The 15,673-nt window shown below is 35.9% G+C and overlaps 1 protein-coding gene across 4 annotated transcripts in view; it reads left to right on the forward strand.

The window, feature by feature from the left end:
• Nucleotides 1-15,673, forward strand: part of TAOK1 (TAO kinase 1) — a 149,543-nt gene that overhangs the window by 74,004 nt on the left and 59,866 nt on the right. For all 4 annotated transcript variants that reach the window (XR_007473358.1, XR_004481959.2, XM_033423321.2 and 1 more), the window contains 4 exons: nt 8,577-8,648; nt 11,606-11,707; nt 13,354-13,399; nt 13,962-14,058. Coding sequence is in view for 2 of the 4 variants with exons in the window: in XM_033423321.2 (XP_033279212.1) it covers nt 8,577-8,648; nt 11,606-11,707; nt 13,354-13,399; nt 13,962-14,058 (317 nt within the window). In the remaining 2 variants the exon portion in view is untranslated. The remainder of the gene's footprint in view (nt 1-8,576; nt 8,649-11,605; nt 11,708-13,353; nt 13,400-13,961; nt 14,059-15,673) is intronic.

Consider the following 15,673-nt stretch of genomic DNA (forward strand, 5'->3'; position numbering starts at 1 on the left):
TTTCATTGCTTGTTCTTTCAGGAGATTTTTCTTGTTCTTTTAATTGGGAGTGGTTCCTCTGCTTCTTTATTTTACTTATATTTCTCTGACTCTGTGCATTTAAGAGAAACCCTTATCTACTGTGGTCTTGAAGGGCTGTTTTTATGTGGGAGCATCCTTGTGTAGCCTGTGTGAGTCTGATATTTTTGGTGCGAGGACTGTTTTTAATATGGGTTCCTGCCATGTCTTTCTTCAGTGTGTAGTGGCTTTTATCCTCTTGATAGGAGGTGTGATTGGTGGTGTAGTGAGCAGATAGCCTGCACTGGATGTTGAGTGGGGCCTCCTATTTGCTCTGTAATTGTCACAGCCCTTTCGGGGGTAAGGTCTGCTCCTCAGTTGTTGTAATAGAAGCCCCTAGATTGGTTTCTGAGCTGTGATGTGAGGTAGGTGGTACTGGAGCACCTCCGCTGGGAGAGGAGCCACTGAGTATTCCTCTACAGGAGCTGTCCACCAGGAACTGCACTCTGTGGTGTTGCCTGCCACGTTATGTGCACTCACAAAGTACACTGTTGTTGGCACTACCTTCAGCCTTGCCTCAGTCAAGGGAATGCAGGCAGTCAGCCTGGATATCCCTCAGGCTCTGTGCTCACAAAGCCAGTAGGGCAGATCTACTGAAGTCAGGCACCTGGACGTTCCACGGGGGCTACAGAATCAGCCCAGCTCTTGGCCCTGCCTCTGCATGCCTGTGTCCGCAAAGCCTGTAGCTACTAACACAGGACCACCCCAGCCTTGGAAGCAACAGTAATCCACTGGGATGTCCGGCAGGCACAGAGCTTACAAAGCTGCCAGTAGCCATGTAAATCCACCAGTCTCACAGCCCCTGAGGGTAGGCTCAGATTTCAGCCCCACTTCTGCATGGGGACAACCCACCAGCACAGAGGTGGTAGAGGTGGAGCCACATTGACTGTGAGCTCAGGTGAGCTCGTGGAGAATGAGGCTGCTATGGTGGGGCCCCGTCCCTCCCTTTACATGTGTGTTTAACTATGTGGCTTCTATTGTGGCCCCAGGCTCTATCCTGCGCACACCCCCAGTTGCAGCCCAGAGCACCCTCCAGCTCCTTCCGTCTGTCTCCACACAGCCATCCCCAGCCCTTTCCCCAGGTCTGTCCACTGAAGCCCAAGTTGCAGCACTCAGCCCCTGCACGCACCAGCAGATGTGCATCTCGGGCTGGGAAGTGCAGCGAGGTGTCCAGGACCATCTGTGCTGGTTTCTCTCTGTTCTGCCTCCCACAGTCTGGTTGCTGCACTCTCCTCTGAGCCTGTGAAGCTCCGTATCTGTCCCAGCTGATCTCCCAACCAGTGAAAGGGGTTCCCAGACTGAGGGAACCTTCCTCTTTCATAGCTCCCTCCCAGGGGCACAGGTCCCATCCTGATTCCTTTTTTTTTTTTTTTCTTCATTCGACTCTGTTACGTGGTGCTCTTTCTTGCAGTTTTAGTTGTATTAGATATTCTGCCAGCGTTCAGTAGGTATTCTGTGAGAATTCTTCCACATGAAGATGTTTTTTTGTTTTTTGGTTTTTTTTGGCGGTATGCGGGCCTCTCACCGCTGCGGCCCCTCCTGCTGCGGAGCACAGGCTCCGGACGCGCAGGCCCAGCAGCCATGGCTCACGGGCCCAGCCGCTGTGCGGCACGCAGGATCCTCCCGGACCGGGGCACGAAGCCGTGCCCCCCGCATCGGCAGGCGGACCCCCAACCCCTGAGCCACCAGGGAAGCCCTATAGATGTATTTTTGATGTATTTGTGGGAGGAGGTGTGCTCCACGTCCTTCTCTTCTGCCATCTTTATCTCGAGAAGCGGTTTTCTTAATGTCCAAGAAAGAAGTTAGGAGTAAGGAAATGAGGAAGGCTAGAAACAACCCTGTTGTATGTTGGATTGGAATTGGAGGTATCAGTAGGAACTCCTCTCTCTCTCTCTCCCTCTCTCTCTCTCTCTCATGCGCACTTCTCTCTCTCTCTCTCTCTCTCTCTCTCTCTCATGCGCACACACACACACAGATATACACATATTTATAAAGAATAAAAATTCCTTTTATTAAATGTAGAAGAACTAAGGGAAATAATTGTTGCAGCCAAGATCCACTAGTAGATGCTAAAATTAGTAGGTTAAAGTTTGAGATGAAACAGGATATATGCATAATCTCAAGTATAGCCCCAAAGATATTTATTAATTAAAATGGAAAAATCGGGCTTCCCTGGTGGCATAGTGGTTGGGGTTAGTAGTTAATAATTTTACCAGTGTTAATTTCTTAGTTTTGATAATTTTATTATGCAAGATATTAACATTAGGCAAAAGCTGTGTGAAAGGTATATGGTAACTCTCTGTACTATATTTGCAGCGTTTCCCTAAGTCTAAAATAATTTCAAAGATAAAAAGTTTTTTTAACTGACTAGTAACCAGAAAGGGACTTTTTCCCAAAAAGTGGGGAGGATGTAAGTTGACTCTTTTTTTTTTTTTTTTTACTTCAGAAAGATAATATACACTTCAGAAATTAAAATTTCTAGGAAATAAAATTGGTAGTTAAAGGAATATATTTTATTATTTTAAAGACTGTAACTTTAAGATTGAGCCAGCGATATACTATTCTAAAGTCATAAAACATCTCTAAGTATTCCTTTCTTAATCTATAGTGGAAAACTCCACTCATTGATTTCTTCTTTGTATAAAAATTGTTTTTTCCCCCTCAAACAGTAAGTATTGTACAGATGTTTAATATTTTGGCAGTATTATGGGTTTAGTCTTTTTTTATGGGCACCTTAGGAATGAAACTACAATTTATTAATTAATAAATTTAGTAATTTATTAATAATAAAATGTTATTTCCCTTGAGAATATATGGTTCAAATTCTTAACAATTTGAGCTTTTGGTTTATACCCCAATTATAAATTGGAGACAAAAATAATAAAAACTCCATCTATAATTTCACTACCCACGGACAGCTACTATTAACATTTAGGTATATAAGTTGTAGAATTTTGTGTACACATGTGTATGTGTGTGTTTGATGTTGCTCACGTTTGTTTAATTTGTGGATTGGACACAAAATAGAGAAGAGGGACCCAGGATATTGATATTTTAGAAACAACCCTTTTTCTATATTACAGTTTTGTCTGAATTTATGCTTATACCTTTCCTCTCCAAATACACTAATATAGAGAAATATAGAGAAAAGGAAAAATATACATAGAATCTTAGAAATGGGCCCAATAAAAGAACCCCACTGAGAAAATCCCTGAAAAATAGCCATTCAATATGCTGGTAGGAATTTTTAAAATTGATTTTATTTAATTTAATTCATATATAATAAATATCCAGATATTAAATATATAGTTTGATGAAATTATACAACCAAGTTCAACATATAAAATGGTGATAGTTGTAGGAATGGATATGAAGAGATAGAGGATGGAATGATTCTTGTTTGAATATACCTCTTTGGATAATAAATACTTTATATACTTAAAAATTAAAATTAATATGTATGGGGGGAAGGTTGTCACTGACATCAAAGGCAAACAGGAACAATGAACCCAACTGTATTTCAGACATAACCACATTGAAGGGAAAAATAGAACTAATAGGAGTAACTTTTGTACGTAGTATTTTAACTGTATACTCTCAGTCTGGTTGGGAGAGGGAAACTGTAGGCAAATCTTGAACCCTTCTTAATAGACTTGTTTCATATTTGTATGGGTGTGACGGATCTGAAACTATATGTTAAAGGATTAAGTGGGAATTCCTTGGTGGTCCAGCGGTTAGGACTGGGCGTTTTCACTGCAGTGGCCGGGGCTCAATCCCTGGTCGGGGAACTAAGGTCCTGCAAGCCACGTGGTGTGACCAAAAAAAAAAAAAAAGAAGGAGGATTGAGTAATGAATAATGTTGATGTTGTTTGGGGTCAGGATCCTAACTGTGAAAATATGGAAAGAAATATGGAAGTGGGGAAGGTAAGGAAGAACCCTGTGGGTTTGATTGGATAGGAATTAACAGTGTTAATATGAAATAATTATATCTCATATATGTGTGTGTTCATCTCCTAGCTCTGTCTGCTGCAAGATTCTATTTGTAATGACACCCAGTAGTAATGAGCACACTTAGCACTCAGATCTCGAATTTAATTCCTAACTAAAAGGAACAAGAACTTATTGGAGGAATGTCTCATTTTGTTGCAGTGGGCAGGGAACATAAATGATAAGCCTTAGAAGACCTTGTGCCAGAAAGTTAAAAAGTGCTTTAAAGAAAGAAAAAAAAAATGGGGCCTGTCAAAAAGACATTGAAGCCAGCTTAGAAGGGCTCCCACTGGCCAAATCTGGAACAATTTGAACATCAGTATATAAAGATAGTAATGGATTATAACCCATTTAATAAAATAGGACTTCATAATTTCCATGATAGATGATGGATGGATGGATGAAAAGGGGGGTGTTTTCCTTATAATAGAATGCCTGACTGATAAATGTGAAGGGAATGGTAGAGGTGGGGGGAGGAAATGAGCATTTTGTAATTGTCATAGTGAAGATTGTTTTGGGCTATTATCTTTAATGTTTGCTAAATCTAAGGGAAAATTTTGATGAGCAGGATGTTTACATGGTTTTAAAGTATCTCTCCACAGATTGTTAGATACAAGGTAGGAAACAGTAACTTTAACTATACACATTGGAAAAACACAGACAGCACCTTTAGTGGGTGATGAAAATTGGTAACACCAATGAGGAGTGGACACATTGTATACCTCCAGATATGATACCCTGGGAAGGACACAATATCACTCTTATAGTATTCTTGCCAGAGGTGTATAATCAGAATCTAATCTTGAAGAAATGTCAGACAAGTACAAATTTAGTTACATTCTCTAAAATACCACTGTGTATTCTTCAAAACTGTCAGTATCATGAAAGATAAAGAGGGGTTATGGAATTGTTCTAGATTAGAGAAGACTAAGTAAGCACAATATGTGATCCTGAAGGGAGGGAAAAACATGTTTGTGAACATTAAGTATTTTTACTTTTTGCTTTTTAAAAACATGAATAAGCAAAAGTCGTATCTCCTTTTAACTTGGTCATTTAATTTTAATCATCATTACTAGTACATTTGGATTTTAATAGTCAAATTTTAGTTTAATTTAGTATTTTAAAATAATATTAGATTTGCAGATTTCACAGTTAGTACAGTGTTTTCCCCTATAATCTTCATCTAGTTCCCCTAATGTTAATATGTTACATAATCATGGTACATTTATCAAAACTAAGAAATCAACATTGCTAGGATACTAGTAACTAAACTATGTACTATATTCTGTGTACTAAATTTTACCAGTTTTTCTGCTGTCTCTTCTCTGTTCTAGAATCTAATCCAGTATACTTCATTGCATTTAGTATACCCGCTTTTAAATTAAGCTTTGTCTTAGGCTAATTAAAAGTGTAGCTGTTTAATGCAAAACAGTGGAATTAGGTCCTTACCTCATACTATAGAAACTATAGAAAAATTAACTCAAAATGGATCAAAACCTCAATGTCACAGTTAAAACTATAAAACTCTTAGAAGAAAACATAGCGGTAAATCTGCATGTCTTTAGTTTTGGCAGAGCATTCTCAGATGTGACACCAAAAGCATGAGCAATAAAAGAAAAAAATAAATTGACCTTAATCAAAAATAAAAATTTCTGTGCTTCAAAGTAGTGAAAAGACAACCTACAGAATAGGAGAAAAAATTTTGTAAATCATATATCTAATAAGGGACTTGTGCCTAGAATATGTAAAGAACTCTTATAACTCAATCAAAAGACAACCCAATTTAAAAATGGGAAAAGCATCTGAATTGACATTTCTCAAAGAAAGATGTACAAATGGCTAAGGAGCACATGAAAAGATAATATCATTAGTCATGAATCTTGAAAAAAGCCAGTCACAAAAGACCACATATTACATAGTTCCATTTATATGAAATGTCCAGAATGGTCATATCTCTAGAGACATGGAAAAGTAGATTAGTTGTTGCTTAGGGCCGAATGGGTTTTTTTTTTTTTTTAATGAAGAAAAGAATTTTATTATAAAATACACATAAAATTTACCGTTTGACCATTTCTAAATGAACAATTTGGAGTTTCTTTTTGAGGTGATGAAAGTTGTAAAATTATAATGATGGTTGCATATATCTGTGAATGTTCTAAATGCCACTGAATTGTACACATTAAAATGGGTGTATTGTATGGCATGTAAATTATATCTCAGCTCTTATAAAAGAGCGCAGTATAGCTGTTTAGACCTGATTAAAGTAAAGAGGTTCGTAGATAGATAAGCAGAGAACATTTTGGAAAAATAAATTTATATTCAAGCAGGATGTCTGTGGATAGATCCGCTTCACCCATTACAATAAGTGGTGCCAGTTTCCTAACCAGTACACCGGTAATTGAAATTGGAATGTGATTAAGTTTCCCAGGGCCCACTTAACTGAGTGCCTTTTTTTTTTTTTTCCCCAAGCCACTCTGTTGAGATAAAATTCACATATGTGCTGTCTTTTTTTTAACAAGTTTTAAAGTATAAATTACATACCATAAGTTCACCAATTTAATGCCTACATTTCAACGATTGTCAGTAAATATGAGTTTTGCAGCCATCACCATAATCTAATTTAGAACATTTTATCTTTGGGAACTCATTAAAAATCTGAATTGAAGATGAGTTCTTCCAACAGATGATTTGAGGTGGTTCTGATACTTTTAGTGAACCCATTTAAAATATTTTGCAGCTAGTCTCATGTGCCTTCTTAATATATAATCATTTTTTTAACACATGGAAGTTTAGCTTTTCTAGTTAACTGTCGTGTTTCTGTTACATTTTTATTACCTTTTTTCAGAATTACCTCAACAATGTTAAGTAATAATTGTGATAGCATTTTAGCATTCTTAAGCCTGATTAGCAGTAGTTTACAATAGAGGTGATTTATCATGTTAAAGAATTACCTTTCTAATTTGTTTCCTAAGAGTTTGGCCTTCTTTGCAATTGAATACATTTAGAGTTGGGCACTTCTGCATTTTCAGGATTTATTGAGCATTTATAAATATGTGTGTGTGTGTGTGTGTGTGTGTATTATTTGTTTGTTCCCCCTTTAACTTTTACAAATTGTGGTAAATTATGAAATGTTTTTTTCTAGTATTAGAATCTCTTTACAGATTCTAGTATTAGAATCTGTAAGTTTATCCAAATGAAAAACTGTATATATTTGTGTATTTTATCCAAATGAAAAATTATTTTAATGCTCTATAATATTTTAAAAATTTTATTTAGAGTTTTCTTGTCTATATTTACAAGTGAAATTGATACCTAACTTTCTATTTTGTGCTGTTTGTGAGGTTTTAGTTATTGGGTTATACTGCCTTCTTAAAATTAATGGGCTAACTTTCCTTTTTTTCCCCCCTTACATCCTGAAAAGTTCACCTGGTAAAACTATTTTCCACTGAAGAGTAGTTTTTTTGTTGTTGTTGTTTTGTTTTGTTTTTTTGGTACACGGGCCTCTCACTGTTGTGGCCTCTCCCATTGCGGAGCACAGGCTCTGGACGTGCAGGCTCAGCGGCCATGGCTCATGGGCCTAGCCGCCTCGCGGCATGTGGGATCTTTCCGGACCGGGGCACGAACCTGTGTCCCTTGCATCGGCAGGCGGACTCTCAACCACTGCACCACCAGGGAAGCCCACCACTGAAGAGTATTTTATATTTGTTTGTTTGTTTGTTTAATATTTGTTTATTGGTTTGAGTTGGGTCTTCGTGTGGCAAGTGAGATCTTTGTTGCTGTGTGTGGGATCGTCATTGCAGCATGTGGGATCTTTAGTTGTGGCATGCAAGATCTTTAGTTGCGGCATGCGAACTCTTAGTTGCAGCACATGGGATCTAGTTCCCTGACCAAGGATCGAACCCAGGCCCCCTGCACTGGGAGCTCGGAGCCACTGGACCACTGGGGAAGTCCCTATGTTTTGTTTTGCTTTTTGGCTGCTTGCGGAATCTTAGTTCCCTGACCAGGGATCGAACCCGTGCCCTCGGCAGTGAAAGCCGGGGTCCTGACCACTGGACTGCCAGGGAAATCCCCACTCAAGAGTATTTTAAAGACAATTCATTGGTGTTCTTTTCAGTCTGCCACCATTGTTTGTTTTTCTTACATTTTCTTCTTTAGATCAGTTTTAGTAATTTATTCCTTCCAGAAAATTGTCCGTTTCATTGAGATTTCAAAATTGATTAGCGTAGGCTTGTACATATACTAGTCTTGTTTTGTCTCTCTGTTATAGTACTATTCAAATTTCTGTTTTTTCCTCTTAACTAGATCTCTCAAAGATAAACCCTGCTTTATATTTCTTTCCAAAGTACCAGTTTCTGGATGATTTGATAAGTTTCACTATATGGTTATTGGGTTCTTTTGTTTTTAATGTTCTTTGAAGGCAGTTTCGATGTTCCTTTTGACATGGTAGCTCATAAATGCTTTTATTCTCAAAGAAATTATTGCCCAGATTTAATCTGTTAATTTTTACAATAGTTCTTTCTTTGTTTTTTTAGGCACGAGATGTGCGCACCAATGAAGTGGTGGCTATCAAGAAAATGTCTTATAGTGGAAAGCAGTCCACTGAGGTAGGTGAAATATTTATATTCTTCTTGGCATGTTAGAAAAAGACATACTGTTTTGTTTTTGTTTGTTTTTTGTTTTGTTTTGTTTTTTTGCAGTACGCGGGCCTCTTACTGCTGCGGCCTCTCCCGCTGTGGAGCACAGGCTCCGGACGCGCAGGCCCAGTGGCCATGGCCCACAGGCCCAGCCGCTCCGCGGCATGTGGGATCCTCCTGGACTGGGGCACAAACCCATGTCCCCTGCACCGGCAGGTGGACTCCCAACCACTGCGCCACCAGGGAAGCCCGACATACTGTTTTTAATTGAGGGTAGCTGGGAATTTTTTCAAAAAAGTGTAGCATACCTAAAAGTATATGAATATTAAGAATATATCTCAGTGTATTTTCTTTCACAAACTGAGTGTACCTTTTTAACTTGTACCTAGAGCCATAAACAGCATATTACTGGCATTCCAAAAGCCTACCTGTCCCCCTGCTTTTAATTTTTTAACTGTGGTATAATATATTACTTTATCTTTATCATAGAAGGCTTATCAGTTTCTAAAAGAGTAAACTAGAATAAGATGCATTTAACAGTAAGTTATATTGGATGTAATTTTTTTAATGATTCAGACTTTAAGGGCTGATTTAAGCAAACTTTAATCAGCAGACAATATATATCTAGTCTGAAAAATAAAAAAAATACAATTATTGATACTACACTGAGTATACTTTAGTTCACTAATATTGTGAGTAGTGCTTTTTAGTATATTTATTTTGTTTAATTGCATAAATTTATTTTATGAAATATAGTCTACTTTTAAAAACTAGGATCTGTCAGTCTTTAATTTTTCAATGTAATTATTTTTAATTGTGGTAAAATACACATAACAAATTTACCATCATAACCATTTTCTAGTATGTACTTCAGTGGCTTTAAGGACATTCACATTGTTTTGCATCCATCACCACCATTCATCTCCAGAACTCTTTTCATCTTGAAACACTGCAGTTCTTTACCCATTAAACAATAACTCCCCACTCCCTCCTCCCCTCACCCCCTGGATATCACTCTTCTATTTTCTGTCTCTATGAAGTTGACTACTTCAAGTATCTGATGTAAGTGAAATCATGCAGTATTTGTCCTTTTGTGACTGGATTATTTCACTTTACATAATGTCCTCAGAGTTCATCCATGTTGTGGTATGTGTCAAAATTTCTATCCTTTTTATTTTTTGCATGTGGGATCTTCCCGAACCGGGGCACGAACCCGTATCCCCTGCATCGGCAGGCGGACTCCCAACCACTGCGCCACCAGGGAAGCCCTCTATCCTTTTTAAAGCTAGTGTGTGTGTGTGTGTGTGTGTGTGTGTGTGTGTGTGTGTGTGTGTAAAACACTACATTTTATTTATCCATCCATTCATCTGTCAATGGATGCTTAGGTTCCTACTGCCTCTTGGTTATTGTGAATAATGCTACTGTAAATATGGGTTACACAAATATTTTTTTGAGTCCTTAGTCTCAGTACTTTAGGTATATGCCCAGAGTTGGAATTGCTGGATCAGTCTTTAGTTTTTAAAGAGTTTGGTTTTCTACTTTTTTGGAATCTCTTTATTTTATGATAAATCTTGTTTTTGTAATGATCATACTATGAATATGATAACACTATTATGATTGTATCACTGTTCCATCATTTTGATACCTAAAAAACTCAGTTTCTTACAGGATTACTCTCATTTATATTCTATTCTGTAGCACAACTTCTGAACTAAGCTTTCATAGGCAAACTTGTACTTGTCTGTTTGATTAGTCACACCTAGAACAAAAAGTTTCATTTAGGGCATCATCTTTTCACATCTAATATTAACGTCTTTCATGAAATTTTTTTCAATTGAAAATTGCAGGGTTTTGTTTTGTTTTGAAAGTTTCAAATATCATTCAGACTTGAAATTTAAAGGCCATGAAACATTTTCTCAGTTTAGCAGCTTATATCTTACACATTTTATATAAAACACTGTGAACATATTTTGCTGTATTTTGTTGAGGGCTTGTGAAATAACATCGGCGATGTATGATCTTACATTCTAGTACAAAACGTTTTTTAAAGTTTCCTATTATGCCAGTTTCCCTGCTTTTAGAAATCTGGCCCAAGTCAGTGGTAAAGGTTGAAAAAACGAAAACAAGAACAAAAAATAGATTCCTCATTCTCACCCCACAGCTGCTAAGCCTCTAGAGTCTCTGGGTGTAGACCCAGTAAACAGTATTTTTAGAGTTCTCTGATTGCTTCTTAAGAGTAACTATGTTTAGGACATGGCCTAAGTGTCTAAGGTTGTCATGGAGTAGCTTATGGCTGAAGGTTTATCTGTATTTCCTGGTAGGTGTCATTGAGGAATGCTCTTAGTAAAATATGTAGGGAAATGTTTTCATACTGTTTTTTTTTTTTTTCTGTGAACTTTCCCATATAATAACTAATTGTTCTCTAGCATTTTATTTTAGGAAGTGTGCACTTACGGGTTTAAATCTTCGTTTGAATTTAAAAAGCAAACAAAACCTTAACGTTTGGTAGAACACATAACCCAAAAACACAATAGATGAACTTTATGGTATGTAAATTATACATGAAAAAGCTGCAAATAAGAAGGGAAGATGAACTTTTGAAGAAAAATCACTAAATATGGTATATAGGTTTCATCAGCATGTTTGGTGTGTGGTTATAAAATTTTAATAAGACTCACTGATGATAAGTTTTACCAAACTAAAATTTGTCCTACCTTGAATGAAACAATTTTATAAATTATGTAATTGAGTTATAAACTATATGAACATAACTTTTTAATTTATTATTTATATATTTACATATTACAAATGAAATTTAATGTTCTCAATAACCCTTCTTAATCTGATAACTTTTTTCTTATATAACTTTCTCAGGAAAAGCAGCTGTTCATAATTTTTTCCTTTATTCGTTTTTTTCCTCCCCATAGAAATGGCAGGATATTATTAAGGAAGTCAAGTTTCTACAAAGAATAAAACATCCCAACAGTATAGAATACAAAGGCTGCTATTTACGTGAGCACACAGCATGGGTAGGTATATGCTTCCTCCTTGCTGTAATTTTAGTTGGTTTCTGTTTAGAGTTAATTATTTCAAGAATGTCTCAAAATGGTTGTGTAAGGCCATGCAGAAACACCTTGAAATGTTAGTTCATTCTGAGAGGGAGAGCAGCTTTTCCTAGAGCTCCTAGGCAGGAGAGGGAATGTATGATTTGTGAGTTTACTGCAGAGATTTAGCTGACCTTTATGTACATTTCTTGTACTCATTTTTTAAGGTAAATGGTGACTAGGGTTTGTTTTACTTCAAACACTCTTCTTGATCTCCTTGGTGAATTTATTTTATCTCAAGTAGAATCTTTTTAATAATATATTACATGGTACATGGTAAAATGTTCTCTGACATTTTTTAGTAGTATCATTCTTCAAATGGTTTATCAAACATTGTGAAAGCAATCCTATTACTTGAGGATGAAAGGTAGCCTATCTTTGACATAAACATATTGTAATCTATTTAACCACAAATATCTTGGTGAAGTCCTGCTGAGTCCTGGTGAAATTTGAACTGATTATGATTCCTTGGCTGAATAATACTAATGCTAGAGAATTGAGACACTTTGTTACAAGAAGTGGTGATTAATATTGCCCCATTGTTACTGCTGAGGTGACACGGTAGTAATACTGTAGCATTGTGGGCATAACTGTATCTTTTAAGAGAGAGGCTAAATTTTCTTTAAATGGGAATGATCCCTTATTTTGAATAATTAATAAGTCACAGCTAATTATCATTTTAGTATCCTGAACCTAGATTTGTAATGTTTGGTGCATTTTTATCCAGTTTAATTTTGGTGGTGATGGCAGTACTCCTAAATACAAGGCTGTGGTTAAAGAAAAAGCAGTGACATTGAGGAGATTACCTCTCTGTCTCTCATGTTTCTCCATTTGTAAAATAAGGATAGTAATAGGGCCTACCTCATAAGGTGGTTGTGAGGATTTAATTCGTTTTTTTTTAAATATTTATTTGGTTGCACTGGGTCTTAGTTTCGGCAGGTGGGCTCCTTAGTTGTGGCTCACTGGCTCCTCAGTTGTGGCTGGCAGGCTCCTTAGTTGTGGCATGCAAACTCTTAGCTGCTGCATGCATGTGGGATCTAGTTCCCTGACCAGAGATCGAACCCGGGCCCCCTGCATTGGGAGCGTGGAGTCCCAACCACTGTGCCACCAGGGAAGTCCCTTAATTAGCTTTAATATATATAAAATATCTGGCACATAGAAGGTGCTCTGTGTTTGCTTTAACTATAACCTAAGCTTTGTATATATAGTTCCAAAGGACAGTTTTTTGCTTCCTAGCGATTACTAAAGTATTGCTTTAGTACTATAGATTAATAGTAACAGAATGTGTATATTCCTTTATAATTTTAGTAGTAGTTATATATGAAATACACATCTTATACAAATGATTATATGTTGGTATTGTAAAAGATTAATGTATCATTAGCTTAACTTTACATATGCACTTAATATATTACTAGATACGTAAATACTCATTTTTTAAGGTAAATGGTGACTAGGGTTTGTTTTACTTCAAACTGTCTTCTTGATCTCCTTGGTGAATTTATTTTATCTCAAGTAGAATCTTTTTAATAATATATTTTAATACTTATATAATTTTTCTTCCCATGTAGCTTGTAATGGAATATTGTTTAGGATCTGCTTCAGATTTACTAGAAGGTAGGTTCCCTTTAATCATTAAGAAAAAATAGTATTAGCAAAATAAAATGAGAATTCAATAAGAGGTTTCTTAAGTAATGTACAAATTTTCCAGAAAGAATAAAAATCTTAACCTTTCTATATTCTCTGCATAGTATGCACTATCCTCATTAAATGTAATGTAATAGCATAAAAAAAGGGATTTTAAAAAAAAAGGGATTTTTCTCTCATTTTGACTCAAGTTTTTTTGGAATCTTTGTCATTCAGCTCCATCTGTTCCTTCTGTTCAGAATGAAGATATTAGAATAAAGGGAGAACTTTTATTACTTTTGTTTTTGTAATCACCAAATAATTGCTTAATGTTGTTAGCTTAGAGGAAAATTGGCTGTGGACTATATACTTTAACAGCTAGGCACAACTGTATACTAGTTGAAAAGTTCAATAGCATTATTTTCTTATCTTTGGAAGGAAATCCCGTCTTGCTAAATGTTAGTTTTTAAAAATTGCCCTATATATTAGGTATGTATTTTTAAACAAAAATGTTCTTTATAAAAATATTTTCAAATAACTTTCTTATTTTAAGTTCACAAAAAGCCATTACAAGAAGTGGAAATAGCAGCAATTACACATGGTGCTCTCCAGGGATTAGCCTACTTACATTCTCATACCATGATCCATAGGTAAGCACTTTGAAAATTATTATATATTAACAAGCAAATGGCTTGTTACATTATTCACTTATTAACCCTGAAAGTTTTGTTGGTTATAGCCAAATAAAACCATTTCTTATAAACTGAGGTGTTTTAGATTGTCCATGTTTAAAAGTACATACTAGTACACTTGATCTCTTTGTTTAGGATAATTTTTATCTTTGTCTACACATGTTGCTGGATTTTCCGAAGTTCAGGCATACCTCATTTTGTTATGCTTTGCTTTATTGCACTTCACAGATACCTCGTTTTTTTACAAATTTAAGGTTTGTGGCAACCCTGTGTCAAGCAGGACTCTAGGTGCCATTTTTCCAACAGCATTTGCTCACTTTGTGTTTCTGTCACATTTTGGTAATTCTCACAGTATTTCAAACTTTTTCATCATTTTATTTGTTATGGTGATCTGTGATCATTGATCTTTGATGTTACCATTATGATTGTTTTGCCATTTATTAGCAGTAAAATATTTTAAAATTAAGGTATATACAATGTTTTTTTAGAGATAATGCTACTGCACACTTAGTAGCCTACAGTATAAACATAACTTTTATATGCACTGAGAAACCAACAGATTCATATGACTTGCTTTATTGTGTATTCTGTTTGTTAGGGTAGTCTGGAATCAAACCTGTAGTATCTCTTAGGTATGCCTGGATGTGCACTTTATAGATTTGTGCACATTTAATTGAAATTAATTGTAGAATCATTTAATTTGGGGAATGGAAAAGACATTAGGGATTATATAGTCTTACTTTTTTCATTTTACCAGTGAAGAAACTGATGCCCCAATTTGTGACTAATTTCCCAAAGTTTACAAAGCCAGGTGGATTTAGACTAGAACTAAACCTAGATCTTGTCTTCCTGGTAACTGATAATGCCAGATTTATTCCATGATAGGGATAAATAAATGATACTTAATACTTTTTATGCTTTGAGTATTGATCCTTGATGATCCTTGATAATGAATAGTAAAATTAAGCCATTCCATAATGCATTTTTAGCATTGGTATTGGTTTTACCTGTTTTAGAAGGAAATTAACATTTTTTGATTATATATGTGAATCAAGCAATACATGTTAAACTATATAGTAGAGTCAATTGTGAGTTAATGTGATTTTTTTTTTTAAGATTAGGATTGTAAGGTCCAAGAGAAATTTACATACTAGTAAGTAAGTGAATAGAAGATTTAGAATTATAACCTAAGGTCTTTGCACCGCACAGCTTGTGGGATCTTAGTTTCCTTACCAAGGATTGAACCCAGGCCCAAGGCAGTAAAAGCGCTGCCAGGGAATTCCCTAAAATATCTCTTCATTTTTAAAAAACAAATGGAAGGAAAATAGATTAATTTAGTATTATGTCCATTACAATAGTAAGAATTGACAAGTGCTCGGAAGCTTAGTTTTTCTGTTTTTGAAAGGTTAAGTGTATGTTATGGTGCCCGTTGGACATACAGTCCCATTTTATAAATATCCATAATTTTCTGGGATCATGGATATTACATTATCCATATGTTTGTTTTCATTTCATATCCTGAGGGTGGAAATGATATGAATAATCCTTTTTTAAAAATTGGGGGCATGAAATT

This window comes from Orcinus orca, chromosome 19, assembly GCF_937001465.1.
Source record: "Orcinus orca chromosome 19, mOrcOrc1.1, whole genome shotgun sequence".
In the NCBI taxonomy this organism is placed as follows: Eukaryota; Metazoa; Chordata; class Mammalia; order Artiodactyla; family Delphinidae; genus Orcinus; species Orcinus orca.